The sequence below is a fragment of the Hipposideros armiger genome, unplaced genomic scaffold (assembly GCF_001890085.2).
Source record: "Hipposideros armiger isolate ML-2016 unplaced genomic scaffold, ASM189008v1 scaffold_132, whole genome shotgun sequence".
Taxonomy (NCBI): domain Eukaryota; kingdom Metazoa; phylum Chordata; class Mammalia; order Chiroptera; family Hipposideridae; genus Hipposideros; species Hipposideros armiger.
In genome coordinates, this window is record NW_017731482.1 from 2,099,119 (window position 1) to 2,117,242 (window position 18,124).

Consider the following 18,124-nt stretch of genomic DNA (forward strand, 5'->3'; position numbering starts at 1 on the left):
TTCTTTCTCTTATGAGTATACGGAAACACACACATGCTTCTTTTTATAAAAATGGGGAATCATACCATTCACGTTGTACTGTGACTTGCTTTTTTCCCCTTAACAATATGACTTAAAGATTGTTCTATCTCAAAACATATAGCTCTGTCGAATGTCTGAATTATGTTCTATAGTATAGACATATTTAACCATTCCCCTATTGGTGGCTTTTAGGCTCTCTAGATAAAAGGTAAAGGCACTTTTTCCCTTCTGCATAATGACTGGACCTTGGGTTAACTTCCTAGCCCTGTTCCTCTGGTAACCTGGAACAAATGGTATGGTAACTATGTTACTAGGTAATATTGCTGTGGTAAAAATGACCCCAGATTGGTAAATCACAGCTGGACTAGGAGAAACTATAAACGAACAAGAAACATCTGAAGGAGGCACCATAGCTCTGGGCTTCCCTGTGTGTGATGACCTCCTATATAACTGGACATGTGCTTTGCAGGAACTCCAGGAGCTATGTCTATGGAGTGTTACAATGGCTCTTTGCTCCTGTGGGGGAGGAGGTTTCTAAGCCAGAGTGGCTGCTGCATTCACCCAATGAGAGTCTTGTTGTCTTGGACCCGAGCTGGGGGCCACAGGAAATGGCTCCCGGATGGCTGCACGGACTGCTACATGAAATGCTTTGAGGGCTTCACTGAATAGGAACTGCTGGTGCTGTGGGCTGGCATGCTGTGTGGGATTACTGAGTGCCTTCTAAGTGAACCTGGTGTTAAGTGTGGCCTATGGTGGGCTTGTGAATCAGAATGTTCAGTAGAGCCCAATAAAAAGGCTTCTTGGTGGATATTTTAGGATGTTTCCAATGAACATCCTTGTACAAGTGTGTTTCTGTAGAATAAATTCCTAGAAGTGGAGCAACGAGATTAAGGGCAATGACTATTTCAAGAGACAGTGTCAAATTGCCTTCCAAAGATGTCGCACTAATTTATCACACTTCTGCCAACTGAACATGAGAGGATCCATTTCCCTACCAATGCCAACTGTCATTGGTCCTCGTTTTTGCCCATTATTTGATAGGTATAAAATAGTATTTTAATGCTGTTTTAATGATTAGTGAGGCGGAGCATCTTTTCATAGGCCTGTTGGCTTTTGTATTTCAAGCCCATGTTTCTGACAGACCATACTGTTTCCTTAGGGTCAGGGACTTTGTCACATGCTTCTTTTAAAACACCCCTCCAACTCAACGCATTCAAACTGAACTCATTCTGTTCCTCCCCACAGCCGCCTCTCCGCTAGTGCTGTCCGTCTCAGTGAATCCCCTTTGCTATCCACATGTGTATTAGGCACCAAGTCCTGTTATTGCTAAGTCTCCTGTTTCTCTCTCTATTCCTTTTACCCCTATTGCCATGGCCCTGGTTCAGGCCTCATCTCTCCTCCCTGGAAAAATAAAACCATCTCCCAGGTTTCCTGGCCTCTGTCTTCTTCTAATTCACCCTCCTCGCAGCCACCCCTGAACCTCTCTGTTTAAAAGCCTCCCAGGGCTCTCTTTGCCTGTGGGACTGAGTTCAAGTCACTGAGGGCCCTTGATAATCTAGTCCCTGCCAACCCTTGTAGTCTCCAGTCTCTCCGACCTGCATCCCTTGCAAACACACCAAGCCTCTTCAGGGACCTGGATGGGGCACTGCCCTCCCACATCTGCTCTGTCAGACTGAAATGCCTCCTGGCCTTCTGATTCCTGAGTCTCTCCTATTCACTTTTTAGGTCTCAGCTTAGGTTCTCCTCTTCTCAGAAGTTTCTCCTGACACTCTGGCCTGAGTTGATGTCATGCTTATACTCTTGCATAGCGTTTTCTGATTCCCTCCATCACTGATTGCACTTACCGAATTCTGCAGTAACTGTGTCTGAGCCTGTCTCTCCCACCAAACTGACTCACCACAATAGGAACTGGACACATTCATCTCTATAAGCCAAGCATTCACACAGTCCTGATACCCAGCAGGGGTCGCTGTGGATTTGCTGAATAAACAAGAAGGCTTTATGCTCCAATAGGAGCTCTCTGGGCTTAAAAACATCTTTATATACCTAGCTCACCTGAGCCTACCAGACATCTTGCCTTGGGGAGGACAAAACAAAGGGAATTATCTCCATTTGCAGGTAGAGAAGCAGCAGCTCACAGAGTAATGTTCTAAGTAGGTAGTGTCCGCTCTGGGCTAAAATCCAGGTCTGTGTTCTCCAGGTCTGTGTTCTCCAGCACCCAGCTTATTGCTCTCCAAAAAAGGATGCACAGCCAGTCGTGGATGGGCTGACAGGCAAGTTCCAACACGAGTGACCGGCTGTGCTGGCCAAGAGGCAGAAGATAGTGTTCAGGAAGAAAAAGCTCACCTAGAGGCAGCTGGTTTTCTGAGGCATTGATGTAAATCACAGAATGAAAATGCTTGAAGTCATTTTCCTTAGCCTGTGGGAAGGCATTTCGAAAGAATGTTCAGAAAAGTATAGTGAACAACACTCTGAAGACCCCTGTAACCATTATCCAGCTTTAATAGGTCTGGATATTTTGCTGCCTTTGCCTTAAATTTCTTTAATCAGCTTAACAATAACCCACAGCCTTCGGACCAACTTTAAATTTCTTTAAAGAAATAAAACATTTCAGAGAGTTGACCCCCCACCTCCAACATGTCCCTCCCCAGTTGCATTCTTCTCCCTTTCTCCCACAGACAATAGCCATCCTGACTTGGTGATTATCATTCTCATACCTGTTTTATACTTGTATTATATATATGTGTACCCATAACCATATATAGTATTATTTGCATGTTTTAAAACTTTACATTAAATGCAATCATTCTGTAGATATCGTTCTGCAACCTGCCTTTCTCACTATGTTTCTGATATTTACTTGTTGATACACATAGCTCTTTTGAGGTTTATTTGTGTTGATATGTGTAGCTCTAGTTAATTCATTTTCAGTGCTCGATAGTGAAACAAGCAATCTCTCTTCATATGCCATGGGAAGCCTATAAACCAAAAATATATGTCATAATATCCTGTATATACAGTGGTTAATGGTAGGCCACACATTTGGCTCCAAGCTACCTGTTAGCCAATGCAAAGAAGTAAACATGCCTCATTACATGAGTCACAGTGTAAGTTAGGAACAAACCAGCATCTTGGGAGAACCATTACCACTCCTGGCAATGAAACCTGACAGCAATTCCTCCTATTGGCTTTTTTATTTTTATTTTAAAAATTTTTTTATTGGGGAACAGCCATGGTCATTGGTTACACATTGCTTTCATGCTACAATGCCGTAGTTGACTCTTTTAGGGAGAGCACAGCTCACAGTGGCCCATGCAGGGATCGAACCAGCAACCTTGGTGTTATCAGCACCACGCTCTAACCAACTGAGCTAACTGGTCACCCTCCTGTTGGCTTTTTAAGGGGAACTCTGTCACATAATGAATCATACCCTAACAAAATTCTATGGCAAATTCAAACCCACTTCCATAAGCCTATTTCCTTTCATTTACCTCAAATGGGGCAACGGTAACACCAAATTTAGAGCAAGAGATTGTGTCTAAATGTTGTTTCCACCTGATGAGTCCTTGTCTGATCCTCCCACTCCCTTGTGACCAGATTCCCATTCTCCAGGGAATGTGGAAGTCCAATGGACACATAGCCAGGAGCCACCTCAGGTCTGGCTCACCCCAATCACGTCTCTGCTGGCTGGCCTTACCTTGGAAAACTTCAGGCCGCTCACGTTAACATTGCACAGGTCGGACGGCTTCTTCACGCAATGGTACTTCAGCTGGAACACAGTGCAGAGAGTCAGCTCTCAAGGCCCCAGCAAAGTTTATCTAATTGGCCAAGACAGCAAATGACTCCCTGTGGAAGAAGGCGGCCTGCCTGGTACGGTGAAAAGAGCGTGGGCTTGGGAGTTACCGAGCTGCCGTCTCAGCAATTCCACATCTCGGTTTCCCATCTGTAAGTTGGGATCAGTCACATTGACTTTATGGGGTTCTTAGGATTCCTTCTTCTCTGTTCCTTCTATGTCTTTTCTGGTCTCCACTTCCTCTATCTGCCTCTTAAAAAATCTGTGTTTCTGGGGCTTTACCAATCTCATACATTTGCCATAATTTGTTCCTTTGTTCATTCATCCATTCATTCATCCACTCATTCATTCACCAAATATTTACTAAGTACTACTTTGTTTGGGTCATGTATTATGCTAAATATATCAACAAACTTCTAATTTTAACTAAATCCTTTGACATAAGTTTGATTACCTCCCTTTTTAAATGAGAAAAACGAGGCCGAGAGAGATAATGCGCCTTGCCTAGATCCTACAGTAAGTGACAGATCATGGATTTGAATCTAAATCTGTCATCACTAAACTCTGTGCTCTCTTGACATGTGGCCCCATATAGTTAAAAAGTTGGAAGAATCTCAGCTTTGGAGCTTCTGTTTCTGTTTAACCAAATCTCATTGTTTTCCTGCTATCATTTATTTATGGTACGTATTATGTTTAGACATAGACCCATGCATTGGAAAGATAATGAAGAAAAGACAAAAATATTCCAGGCCTGCATAGAACTTACAACTGCATGAAAGCAAAGTAGCAAGCAAGTATTTATAATGTGATAAACATTGTAAAGGAGAAATTCAAGACGCTATGGCAGGCAATAACCCCAGTCTGGAAGTGAGAAAATATTTACTTCAGGAAGTAATATTTCAGCTGAGACCTAAGAGCTAAGTAGGAGTTGGTTCCATGAAAGTGGGTGGCAGAGATTATGAAAGTTTTCAAGGCAGGGAAAAGCAAGGTGCTTTAGAGAGGATGAAAAACAAGATAAGACTAGGGAGACAGTCATTAGATTATTCGGGTCCATGTTGGCTTTGTAAAGGAGTGTGGACTTTATGCTACAGTCAATGGAAAGCTGTCGGAGGTTTATTGGCAGGGGTCCAATATCAATTTTATAAAAACTGCTATGTCTGATACACCTAGGAAGGATGAGAAGACGGGAGTGGAAGGCGAAAGACCATATACAACACCTTGTTAATTACCTTCCCTAGAGCCACTTCTCTACTTCTTCCTTGTTAAAGAGCCCCAGTGTTACTCACATTTCTCTGAGTAGATGTGTCCTTAAGTCCCAACTCCAAGCGATAAGTCTTGACTTGTCTAATCCAATCATGGAGGTCACATTCCCCTACCCAATGACTGTTAGGACATGTGATCTAGATCTGGCCAATGAAACACTGACTGCTGGGGGTAAGAGGCCAGTTTTGGGAAGCTTTTTCTTTCTTTTAAAAATAGATAAAAGACAGTGACAATCCCCTTCCTTCCTTTGGATGTTATCCTTTATACGTGATGACCAGAGTTGCTGTAGCTGTCTTGGGACCATGAAGGCCATGAGCCCAAGATGACAAGTTAACATGCTAGGGATGTAAGAGCAGAAAGATGGAGGAACCTGGGCCTTGGAAGATGTTAAACCAGTCAATTAACCTATTGTGGAATAACAGTGTCTCTGGCTTCTTTTTTATGTGAAATAAAAGCATCCTGGTTGGTTTAAACTAGTTAGGGTGTTACTGAATTAGTCCAATAAAAGATTATGGTGGCTCAGATTAGGATGGTGGTAGTGGAGATGAGGAAAAGAATACAGATTTGACTGTTTAATAAAAGTGCCGGAGCTTGGTAATGCTGGGGGCAGGGGCAGTGAGGGAGAGGCAAAGATAATCCCAGGTTACCGGCGTGGTGACTGGGAAGAAAATGGTGCCATTATAGAGACAGTATAGTAAACACTAGGAAAGAGGTACATTTTTGGGACTTGGAGTGAGGGGATTGGTGCAGTAGGTCAAGATGAGGTGCCAGTGAAAGCAGAACTGTCTAAAAGGTGGGTAGGTATCCTATGACTCTGAAAAACACCTTTGTTGCTTCTGCTTTCCAAAGTGGTAACAAGGATGACAAGCCGTCTCAATGAATGTGGAATGTGTATGTTGCTGGAAACAACGGGAGAAAGAAGTTCACGATGGGAAGCGTTTCCACCCCTCCTCAGTGCGGCTGTTTCAGTCCTCCTCACCCCCAGTGAGAAGTGGACATAATCATGAAAGAAATTCCACAGAGCTCTGCAAAACGCTTACACCTCACCACTTGAGGTGAGACGCAACCAGCTGCCTCCTCAAAGCTCTCTTTTAACATCTGATCTGTGCAGAAATCCATCTCTTGGGAACCACAACCAAGCCTGGGAACAAAGTAGGCTGCCAGAGAGTTCTTGCTAGGGAGCTACGAGAACTGGACTGCACATTAATATTGGCTTACAAAATGTGTCTTTCTTTGCAAAGCCACTGAGGCATTACATAGAGCAGATGTGAAATTACCTGTCTAGTCTCCAACACAGCCACTCCAGTCCTCTTTGGAAAGCATGCCCCAGGCACTGCAAGTATCTGGTCAGCTCCCCAGGCCTTCAGCTAGACACTATACCCATAGGACAAAGGTTGTGTGGAGTGTGGGAGGGCCTCAACCCCCCCCTGCTCCTAGAAAGATCTCCCCAGTGTAGCATAATAATCTCTATACTCTACTAGGTGCTGGAGTGGGATTTTCCACTTACTGTTCCCCCTGACTCACTCCTTTGCCTCCCCAACTCAATTAAGGATTTTTATCTGATATAATATAAAGGCACAGGCTTTGGAGTCAGTAGACTAGAATTCTAATTTTGAGTAGACCAGAGTTCTAATTACTAACCATGGGACCTTGGCCAAGGCAAATTAACCTTCAGGGCCTCAGTTTTCCCATGCGCACAATGGTAACAACATAACAGGGATAATACCTATCTCACAAGGTGGATGCAAAGAAAGCCTTACGCGTAAAGAAAGCTTTGTGTCCCTTCATCATCTTGGCTGTACTCAATTTGCTAAGATCACTCTAATACTTTGGGGTGGGTTGGGGGCAGCTGTACCAGAGTGGAGCAGCCAGGACAGCCATCAGCGAATGTTGCCAGCCATTCCAGGATGCATTTACTCTCACCAGAAAAGCCCGGTCCAGCACGTGTCCAGGAGTGTCCACTTGGTTTTCCAATTGAAACCTTTTCTTCCCTCTGACCTCAAAAGAAATCTTCTTCTGGCTTTCCTGACCTTTCGTTGGTACCTCAACCACACCCTTGGGCTTCTTCTTGAGGTTACTTTTCCGAGCCACTAACCAGTGTCCTCGGCCTGTAGAGAAGATCAGAACAGTGAGGAGCAAACTTGTTCAAAGCCACAACTAGTGGCACTTACAGAATATTTATCTGTAATACTAAAACCAAAACTATTACCTAATATGCACCTGATACTGTGCTACTGCTGACAGCGGGGGGCAGGAGGGAGGAGGTGACTCCATACCTATCTCAATTAATTGGCCCCCAAATCCAGTGAGGACATGTTACGGCCCCCATTTCACAGATGAAAAAGCTAAGACTCAAAGAGGTGGAATGGCTTGCCTAATTCCTTCCTCTACTTTTTTGCCTCTAAACTCGAATTGTTCTTCAAGACCCCAGATCAAGTATTTCCTATCTTGCAAAGCCTTTACTGTCCCCTCAGCGGAGCTGATCATTCTCTCCTGTGCCAGCTAGTTACTCTCCCATTCGTCATCTCTTGGGTAAAGTTCAATGTGTGACATCTGCTCAACAGGCTCCATCTTCCCAGACCTGACCCTGGATCCCATCATTTTAGGGGAAAGATTGCATCAGAAGCTCAGGATAAGAAAATGATAGGACAGTTGTCATTAAAAAAAACAAAAAACCCAATGATACAAGTTCACTGTAGAAAGAACTAGAAAATGTATATAAGTAGAAAGAAGAACATGAGGTTAACTAGTAAACTCACCTAACAAAAATCATGATAACATTCTAGAATCTGTTCTCTCCATCAGCCCAGTGAATACTGCAAGGTATTCATTGCAATCTGTAGTTATTTTATTTGTTCACTTGTTTATTGTCTTTCTTGCCCTCTAGAGTGGGAGCTCTGCAGAGCACAGACTTTGATGCATTCATGGCAGTATTCCCAAGGCCTGCACAGACCTTACCACACTATGGGTGCTGCTGCATGAATGGCAGAACGAACCCTGAGCCACAGCTCCCGCTCACAATCATCCATTCAGACTTTTCCTGAGCATCTACTTTGTGCTGGGAGCTGAGGCTATGGAGATGAATAAGATAGAGGCCCTGATTCAAAGGAGCTCAATAATATATGGGGTGCTGTGGAAGCCCAGACAGGGGAAGCCTGGGGCATGAGCTAGATTTAATAACTTGAAAGTTGACTAGGAAGCCTGGGCAGAGGGAAGAGCCCAGATACCCAGAGGTATGAAAGATTGGGACCACGCAGGAGAACAGCACAGAGCTGTGGGACCCAGCTTGGTGCCTCTAACCACTGGCTCCCTACCAGCGCAGCCCACCACCCCTGCCTGGGGTGGTTGCCCTGGCTCACCTGACCACTGCGACGCATCCTGCCCCATGTCTGATGTGAGCCAGTTCCCATTCCTACTCTGGGCCTGCCATTCCTGGCACTCCATTTCCCAAGGCTGCCCCCATCTGGGGCATGGTCCTTTGTCCTATGCCAATAGCCCTGACTCATAGAGACTCCAGTCTGAGTAGGTGCCACAGCCCCCAACACAGGCAGAAAGGCGGGCCTAGGGTGTGTCAGGAGATGAGCATGAGGGAAGAGAGATGAAGCTGGGAGGTCAGCAGAGTCAGATCATAAAAGGCCTTGAGGACCAGAATAAGGAGATTGGGTTTTAATGGGGTAGGCTTTTAGAAGGAACAGTATCCATGGGAAGGTTTTTTTCCCCCCACCCCAAATTTTTCATTTTGAGGTAATTTTAGACTTCTAGAAAAGCTGCAAAAATAGTACAGAGTTCCTGTACAACTTTCATCCAGTTCCCCTAAGATGTTAACATCTTATATAATCATAATACGATGATTGAAACCAAGAAATTAACACTGGTATAACATCAGTAACTAATCTACAACCCTTCTTCAAATTTTGCCAATTTTCTCACTAATGTCCTCTTTCTGTTCTAGGATCCAATCCAGGATCTCATATTTCATTTTGCTGTCATGTCTCCTGAGTCTCCTCCAATATGTGACAGCTCTTCAGTCTTTCTTTTTTCTTGTGTGATCTTGACACTTTTGAAAAGCATCAATTATTTCGTAAAATGTCCCTCAATTTGAATTTGTTTGATGATTTCCCATAATTAGATTAATGCTTTGCTCTTTGGAAAAACTGCCACAGAAGTGATGCTGTGCCTTTGTCAGCACATCATATCAGAGGTACACGATGTTAGTATGTCTTATTACTGGTGATGTTAATTTTGATCCCTCTAGTAAGATGGTGTCAGGTTAGTTTCTCTACTGAGAAGCTGCTGTTTTTCCCTTTGTAATTAGTAAAGATACTGCGAGACTATGCAAATATCTTCTTTCTCATCATACTTTGACCCATTAATTCTAGCATCTGGGATGGTTAATTTTATGTGTCAATTGGCTAGACTATTATAAGTAGTTATGCAATCAAGTACTAATCTAGGTGAAGGTATTTTGTAGATGTGGCTAACACAATCAGTTGATTTTAAGTAAAGGAGGCCATCCTTGATAATGTGCATGGGCCTCATCCAATCAGCTGAAAGACCTTAAAGGCAAAAACTGAGGTTTTCCAGAGGAAAAAGAATTTTGCCATAGGACTGCAGCATCAGCTCTTCCCTGAGTTTTCAGGCTGTCTGCCTTATAGATTTTAGACTTGCTAGCCCCAATCATTTTATAAGTCAATTCCTTGAAATATGTAATATACAGAGGGTGCCAAAAATATATACACATTTTAAGAAAGGGAAAAACTGTATTAAAATTGTAATACTCAATATATACCAATAAAAGATGACTACAAGTCATGTTTGACTTCTGCAATTACTAAAATAAAATTATTAAAAGTGGTTACTATCCATGTAATTTTAATAGTTTTTTATTTTCTTAAAATGTGTATACATTTTTTTGGCACCCTCTGTATATGTGTGTGGGTCTATATATATATACACATGTATGTATATGGAAACAGAACCAGTAGGAGATACACACACACTGGGGTGCCAAAAAATGTATACAAGTAGACACTTTGCTCAACGCTGCTCAAGCAGTAGTTCGCCATAATCAGAAGTGTCTGGATGCTGATAGTAACCACTTTGAGCACCTCTTATAATTGCAGAGTCAAACGTGATTTGTATTCATCTTTTTTCATTGGTATATATTATTACAATTTTAATACAGTTTTCCTTTCTTAAAATGTGTGTGTGTGTATATATATATATATATACATATATATATATATATATATATATATATTTTGGCACCCTCTGTATATATTTTCTATTGGTTCTATTTCTCTGGAGAACCCTGACTGATACAGCTTCCATAGAAGTTTCTTGCCTGTAAAAACTATTACTGTGATTTTTTTTATTAGTTTCAGGTGTACAAAGCAATGTAATAGTTAGAAATTTAAACCCCTCATGAAGTGAGAACCCATCCCCCAAGCTACTACCCCTCTGACATCTTATAAAGCTGTTATAATACCATCCACTATCTTCCCTATGTTGTACTCCACATCCCGTGACTATATATATATATATATATATATATATATATATATACACACATATATATACCTATATATTTAGTTATAGTGACATTCAGTATTATTTTACTTCAGCTATTCAGATGTATAGCGAATTGTTCAGGCATCTACACAGTCTATGATGTGACCCCCCTGATAAGTCCAGTGCCCATCTGGCACCTTACATGATCTTTACAACATTGTTGATTATATTCCCCGTACTGTATTAACTATCAATTTATATATATATTTTTAAAGATTTTTATTGGGGAATTAGGGGATGGGAACAGCGCTGGGGAATTGGGGGAAGGGGAACAGACAAGTTGCTGTCGTCTTGTTCCTCAGTCTAGTTGTGGAGGACGTTGCTTCACTGGCCCAAGTTGGCACCATCATTGCGCTCTTCCTGGGTGAGGCAGATCAGTCGCTGGCTTCTGGACCGCCGCTCACGCTGGCTGCTGGCTACTGGCTACACAAGGTAGCCCATGGCAACCCACTGCAGCAGGGGCTGCAGCCTACGCTGCCATGGCCGGCGATTCACAGCAGCCCAGCTCCAAGATGAGCTGTTGTTCAGCATCTTAGCTGTAGAGGGCAGCGTCACTGGCTCTCATATGTGGGATCTGAACCTCTGGCATCCCAAGCCAGCTCTTAACCAATGTGCCACTTGGCCGGCCCTCAATTTATATTTCTTAATGCCTTCACCTTTTTCACCCAGACCTTTAACCCCATTCCCATCTACCATCCTGATAGATCTAGTACCTATCTGGCACCATACCTAATTATTACAATCTTGTTGATTATATTCCTTACCTTATACCCTACATCCCCATGACTACTATATAACAACTAATTTGTACTTCTTAATCCCTTCCCCTTTCATCCATCCTTAACCCCACTCCCGTCTTAAAGAAGCCCCTCTAAGATTCCTTGTAATACTTGTTTGGTGGAGATGAACTCCTTCAGCTGCTTCTTGTCTGGGAAGCTCCTTATCTGTCCTTCAATTCTAAATGACAGCCTTGCTGAGTAGAGCCATCTTGGTAATATGTCCCTACTTTTCATCACTGGGAATATTTCCTGCCACTCCCTTCTTGCCTGCATAGTTTCTGCTGAGAAATCAGCTGACAGTCTTATGGGGGCTCCTTGTGGGTAACTAACTGCTTTTCTTTTGCTGCTTTTAAGATTCTCCCTTTGTCTTTAACCATTGGCATTTTAATTATGATGTGTCTTGATATTGGCCTCTTTGGGTTTATCTTATTTGGGACTCTGTGTTTCCTGGGCTTGTATGTCCATTTCCTTCACCAGGTTAGGGAAGTTTTATGTCCTTATTTCTTCAAATAGGTTTTCAATTCCTTGCTCTCTCTCTTCTCCTTCTGGTACCCCTATAACACGAATGTTAGTACACTTGGTATTGTCCCAGAGGCCCCTTAAACTCTCCTCAACTTTTTGGATTCTTTTTTCTTTTTGCTGTTCTGGTTGAGTATTTTCTGCTACCTTATCTTCTACATCACTGGTTGGATCCTCTGCTTCATCTAATCTACTGTTGAGTCCCTGTAATATAGTCTTCATTTCCATTATTGTATTATTTCTGACTGGTTCTTCTTTATGGTTTCCATCTCCATTTTTATGAGATCATTGAGCATTCTTATAACCAGTGTTTGGAACTCTGTGACTGATAGACTGCTTATCTCCATTTTGCTTAGTTTTTTTCTGGAGCTTTGTTCTGTTCTTTTATTTGGGACATATTTCTTTGTCCCCCATTTTGGCTGCCTCTCTGTGTTTGTTTCTATGTATTACATAGGGCTGCTATGTCTTCTGGTCTTAGTAGAGTGGCCTTATGTAGTAGGTGTGCTGTGGGGTTCAGTGGCGCAGTCTTTCTGGTCACCTGAGCCACGCACTCCAGGTGTGTTCCTTTTATGAGTGTGTGTGCCCTCCTCTTATAGTTGAGCCTTGGTTGATAACTGCACATCAATGTGAGGGACTGATCTTTGGGCTCACTGGCTGTGAGGACTGGCCTTGATTACAGTGGAAGAGTTGTTGTGCAGGTGCTTATCCTACAGAGTAGGAACTGCCTCAGCAGGACTCTGGTGTCTGCCCAATCCGCCCCTTGGGTGTGTCGTACTTGGAGACGGCTTGGTGATGCTCTACTGTGATGTTTTCGTTTTTGTTTTTTATTTTTGTACTGTGATGTTTTAATAGTGATTTTCTATTTCCTCATTCCTTCTACACTTGTTAACTGGAATTCTACTGTAAGAAAGAGTTGTTTCTTCTCCTTCACTGATTTATGTATTCAAATATTTATATCATTATGGGCTCATGGGTGTTTACTTATTCTATGGGTCACAACCCAATTCTACTTTTATTTTGTTGCTCATATTGTCCCAGCTTTATTTTTTTACTTTTTATTTTTAGTTTCAGGTGTACAAAACAATGTAATAGTTACACACTTACAACCCTCAGTTTTGGCCACTGGGCGCTCCTTCAGTTTGGCTCTTATGTCCTTTTGACACACCCCAATCATTTTCCTGAGTGTTTCTTTATTTTCTGGCACCATATGATGCTTCAGGCTCAATTTGTATTTTTCCTGCCCCAGCCCTAGACACAACTTTTTGTCTGAGGATCCCTAGCTTCTTTTATCGGAGAAAAGAATTTAGAAACCAAGATCTAGGTGCCAGTATTCTCTTCATGACTGGGGTGTCATTACTGTCAGAGAACTAGGGAATACACGTACCTACACTAACACAACAGATGCATTTATTTCTGTATTTATTTCTCTATCTGTCCATCTGTGCGTAAATGAGCAGGGTATGAATATGAAATCATGAGTCATACTGAGAGCTCCATGGGAGGGTTTTAAACAGGTGGGTGGTGAGAGAAGGTCTCTATGTGAAAAATGAAATCACTCTAGAGAGGTGGGGAGGACAGATTGGAGGAGAAGTTTCTTCCAATATGACATGTATTGAGTGACCAGCAAGTCACTTCATCTAGGCTAAACAAAGGGTACTTCTTCCTTGCTTACTTTTTCAAAGCAACAAATCCAACCCGTTGAACCCATATGTCTTTGGTAGTGTCCCATATATAGGCCTCTGCTCAGTGTTACCAGGAGTCCCCGCCCCGGGGGAGCTTTTAACTAGATAAATATTTGTAAAACTACTTAGTAGAATCAAGTTTCAGCCATTTTATTTAGGAGCCTGGCAGAATATAATTAATCATCAAATAAGAAACACAGAGAGGGAGAGGTGGCTCACAAGAGAGGATGGGCACTGAGGGCTAGAGTAGCTAGGCATGTGGCAGACGTTAAAGAGGAGCTGGGCTTTGTGGGATGGGGAGAGCTTGGATAACTGGAATGAGGGGTGGGACATTCTGGGCAAATAAAAAAAGCTACGCGAAATGAGAGCATAAATAAAGGAATGGGGTGATACAAAGGATAAGGGGAGGTTAGACTCTGTAGATAGAACAGCAGGTAAGAGGGCCAGCAATGAGAAGTCACTGGACAGAAAGGAAAATGGTTAGATGTGTGCTTTAGAAGTCTCCCTGAGGCTGCTGGATGTTGGAGGAAGCTGGACTCACAGGGATGGGACTGGGTGGGGCAGGGAACAGTAGTCGTGGGGCTAAAAAAAAAAAAGTGGATGTGAGAGACATTCTTAAGCAGCAGCTGGGTATGACGCAAAGGTACCAATTTGAGAAGTCACCTGACCTTCCTCGGGCATCCGAAGCAGATTTTTAGCTGGAAAGCAGTTGTTCAGGTAAGGCTTTCCATCATCCAGCTTGTAGATTCTTGAGAAGGCCATCTCCCTGAGAGCCGAGGAAGTAGAAGAGTGAGAAGGTGCTGCATTGCTCTCATCCCCATGTGGCCCCCCAGGACCACCACACCATACATACACCCTATTTCTGAGACCCTAGAGGCCCACTGCCCTGCTTCAGAAATGGGCTGGCCCTTTAAATGAAGAGGGAGACAAGGCCCTGGGTTTTCTGGTTCTAATCAATCCTAACCCAGTGGAACACTAGCAAGAGCATCACCTTTGGGCTCAAGCAAACCAGGTTTGAATACTGGCTCTGACTTCCCTTGCTCTATGAGCGAGAAAGTTATTCTACCCCTCTGGGCCTCAGTTTGCTCACCTGTAATATGGGTAATAACATCTACCTTAATAGACAGATGAGAGAATCAAATTAGAAAGGTGGTGCCTGGTACATATTAAGTGTTCACTAGAGATGTTCTTTGTTTTAACAGAATTCAAGGAAGGGGGATACGTATTTTAGGCAAGATGATAGGAAAATAACTAAATAAATAGGATTTTAGGGATGAATTGAGTTTGCTGATAAGAGAGAAGGATAAGCATTCTAAACAGAAAGGCCACAGGACTGAGGGCATGGTGGTAGGCATGACTGGCACAGTAAAGAAACCACCTCACCCAGGAAGGGGATGTGTTTGGGAGTCTTGGACCAAAAGGCTGGGCAGGGAGGATGATGCCTGCTCCTGAAGGGCTTTCAGTGCCGGGCTAAGGGCTTAGGGGTCACCTTGTAAGTAGCTGACAGCCATGGGGGATATCTGAGCTGAGCAGGGCCATGGCTTAAGCTGTGCTTTAGAAAGAGAGGTCTGATAAAAATAATGCTAGGTGAAATGGATTCCATTAACTGGTCACTGAGTCATGACAATTCCCGCTCTGAAATACTGGTCTAGTGTACTCTTCTCTGTCGCTCACTGCTTTCTTTAAGTCTTTCATCACCCCCCACCTAGAATACTGCAGATCTTCTGACTGGGTTCCCACTAAGCTCGAGGCCAAACACTTGGGCCTGGTCTGATGGAGTCCAATGTCCTAACCTTCCCAGCACCAGTCAACCCTACCTCAGGCTCACAGAATCATCTTCTAGTCCCAAAACATACCATTCACATTTAGTCTTGCCTGCCTTTGCTCTTGGTGTTCCCTGAGCCTAAAATAACCTTGTCCATCTTGTTCATCTGGTTGATTTCATCCTTTAAGATTCAGCCCAAATGCCCTTCTTTTAAGAATAAATCTCTAATAAAAGTTCTACATTTCTTAAACCTTGAGCAATTAGAGATTCAAGATTTTTCTATCAAGGGATCCAGTCATTCCCAAATCTGCTTTGGGACAACTTCAAACACCTTGGGCTAGCAGACGTTTGGGAACCTATAAGCTCTTAGACCATGGGAAGAATGTGGGACCCTCAGATGGAGGGTCTGGGAACAGATTCAGTACAAGGAAGGAGCAGAGTGGGGGGCTGGGATCAGGTATCCTCAGAAAACGTTTCCTGGAAGTGACAAATATGAACAGTAGAGTGGTGCAGTAGGGAGGGCAACAATTTTGAAGGCAGGAGGCTTAAATTTGAGACTAGTTCCTACCATGAAGCTGAGAAACCTTGAGCAAATCAGGTTATCTCTTTGTGCCTCGGATTTTTCACATATAAAATGAGGATACAAATCTATGCCTTGGAGAATTGTTGTAAGAATTATATGACGTAATAAATAGAAAAAAAAAAAGCTTCTAGACCCAGTCCAGATGCCACCCCTTTCACAAAGCCTTCACTGAACCTTCCAATGGGAAATAATTGCTGCATTATATGATGTAATAAATAGAAAAAAAAAAACTTCTTTCTAGACCCAGTCCAGATGCCACCCCTTCCACAAAGCCTTCTTCACTGAACCTTCCAGTGGGAAATAATTGCTGCTGTGACCAAACGCTGGAGTATTTCTTCTGTATCTCTTTCACTGTGGAGCTTTTCTACCTCATATGATTACTAACAATCATGAGGGGGCTCCTTCACTGGTCTATGAATCTCCGAGTCTGGAAACATGTCCAATTCAGTCTCCCTTCCATCCTTGGAGTGCTCATAGGAAACACCCAATAAACATGTGTGAGCCAAATGAAGGATATAATGCTATTTCCAGGGCCCAAGGGTTTTTATACATATTTCTGAGCTCCCTAATTAGGCTCTATGCACCTCCAGGGGAAGGACAGCACCTATGATGTTCATCTCTTTATTTCCAGCACCTTACACAGCACCTGACACACTACAGATTCCATAATTATCTGTGGGATAAGTGAGAGATGTTGGTATCTCCTTTGGTCCAACATAGGGCACTAAGAATTTCCTGATCCTTGACCACCCCAAAAAGGGTTGGAGGCCCCACCTACGTTATGTGATCCCACGACAACCCGTACTTCTCCTAGTAGAGTACTTATCACTTTATTATAACTGTTTGCTCCCTTTACTAATTCCCACCTGCGACAGGACCTATGATACCTTATTCACCTATGTAATCCCAGAGCTTAGCATAGAGCCTAGAACTCACTAAAAATGTGTTGGGAAGATGAATGAATTGATGGATGGATGGAGAAAGATCAATAGTCATTCAGTCATTCTGTCTTTTAAGAAATCTCTCTTGTGACCAACCACACCTACCTGCCAGGCAGGTGAATGAATGAATGAATGAATGAGTAAATAGCTGGCTGGGAAATGTTAGAGATGATGGCTGTTTGAGAAGGCTCAAGTAACTTACAGAATATAAGGACCTTGCTTCTGGTCTGCAAAGTACTTACTTGTCCTTTGATCTTGGGAAAAGTCCCTTGACTTCCTTTTTTGTTTGTTTCTTCATCTGTTTCTTCACCTGTAAAACAGATATAATACTCCTTAGCCGCCATTCAGAGCTCTTGACCTTTCTCATATTACCCTACTGTGAACCTTGTGCTGAAAAATGTGTCTCACCTGGGGCCTCAAAAAATACCACAGGACTAAAGAGCCCAGAAATAGATTCATATAGCTGTAAAGACGGAGAGACAGAGACGTAGATGGGAAGGTGAAACAGGAGAATAATTTTATGACAATGGGGTGGGGCTAGAGTGCTTAAATGAGATGTGCAAATAAATAAGGAAAGGGTTGGCTTACATAATCATTTACACAAAATAAATTTATGCACAGTAACAGTAGCAAAAGCAAAGTGAAAGATAAGACACAATCTGGGAAAAAATATTTGCTATATACATAACACAAAAAATGAATCAGACTCATGCTCGTTGGGGACATACAGACCTGTGCACAACTAATCATAGAAATTCCAGTTCTCTATGAGAAATACTAGGAGAGAAGGTGTGGATTTACAACTAATGATCTAGGAAGGGCAGATAGCCCCCAGGTTACGTTGTCTAGAAAGTAACCCTGAGAGAAATATAAACTTTATCTGTATGGTGGAAAACAGAAAGTCCAAGTTTCAGACTTAGGAGTTGCCTGACTAGTTTCAGATACCTCTGTTCTCTATCTCAAACCTGAAGCAGCCAATCTCAATCTATAACGCCTCCCAGCTACACACACACACACACACACACACACACACACACACGCACATGTGTGTGCACGTGTGCGCGGTAATGCTTCTCATCTGCATACATTTGCTTGTCTTAATTCTTTGACCTATCACACTTCTGCCCCTCTTTTTTGCTTGGCTCATGCAGAGAGCTTTCCTGTATGTCCCCTCCTCAGGTTGACCCTTCTCTGTGCTACCACCTCA

General features: G+C 42.9%; 1 protein-coding gene and 1 non-coding gene across 2 annotated transcripts in view; both read right to left on the reverse strand.

The window, feature by feature from the left end:
- The window catches only part of XRRA1 (X-ray radiation resistance associated 1), a 54,982-nt gene that overhangs the window by 34,886 nt on the left and 1,972 nt on the right, over nucleotides 1–18,124 (reverse strand). Inside the window, exons 2-6 of the mRNA XM_019649361.1 lie at nucleotides 17,160–17,227; nucleotides 14,297–14,394; nucleotides 7,001–7,185; nucleotides 3,719–3,790; nucleotides 2,368–2,440 (exon numbers count right to left, since the gene is read on the reverse strand). Of these exons, the coding sequence (XP_019504906.1) occupies nucleotides 2,368–2,440; nucleotides 3,719–3,790; nucleotides 7,001–7,185; nucleotides 14,297–14,394; nucleotides 17,160–17,215 (484 nt within the window). The 5' untranslated portion in view covers nucleotides 17,216–17,227. The remainder of the gene's footprint in view (nucleotides 1–2,367; nucleotides 2,441–3,718; nucleotides 3,791–7,000; nucleotides 7,186–14,296; nucleotides 14,395–17,159; nucleotides 17,228–18,124) is intronic.
- Nucleotides 3,328–3,401, reverse strand: TRNAI-GAU (transfer RNA isoleucine (anticodon GAU)). Its single transcript has one exon. It is a non-coding gene; the product is annotated as a tRNA-Ile (tRNA).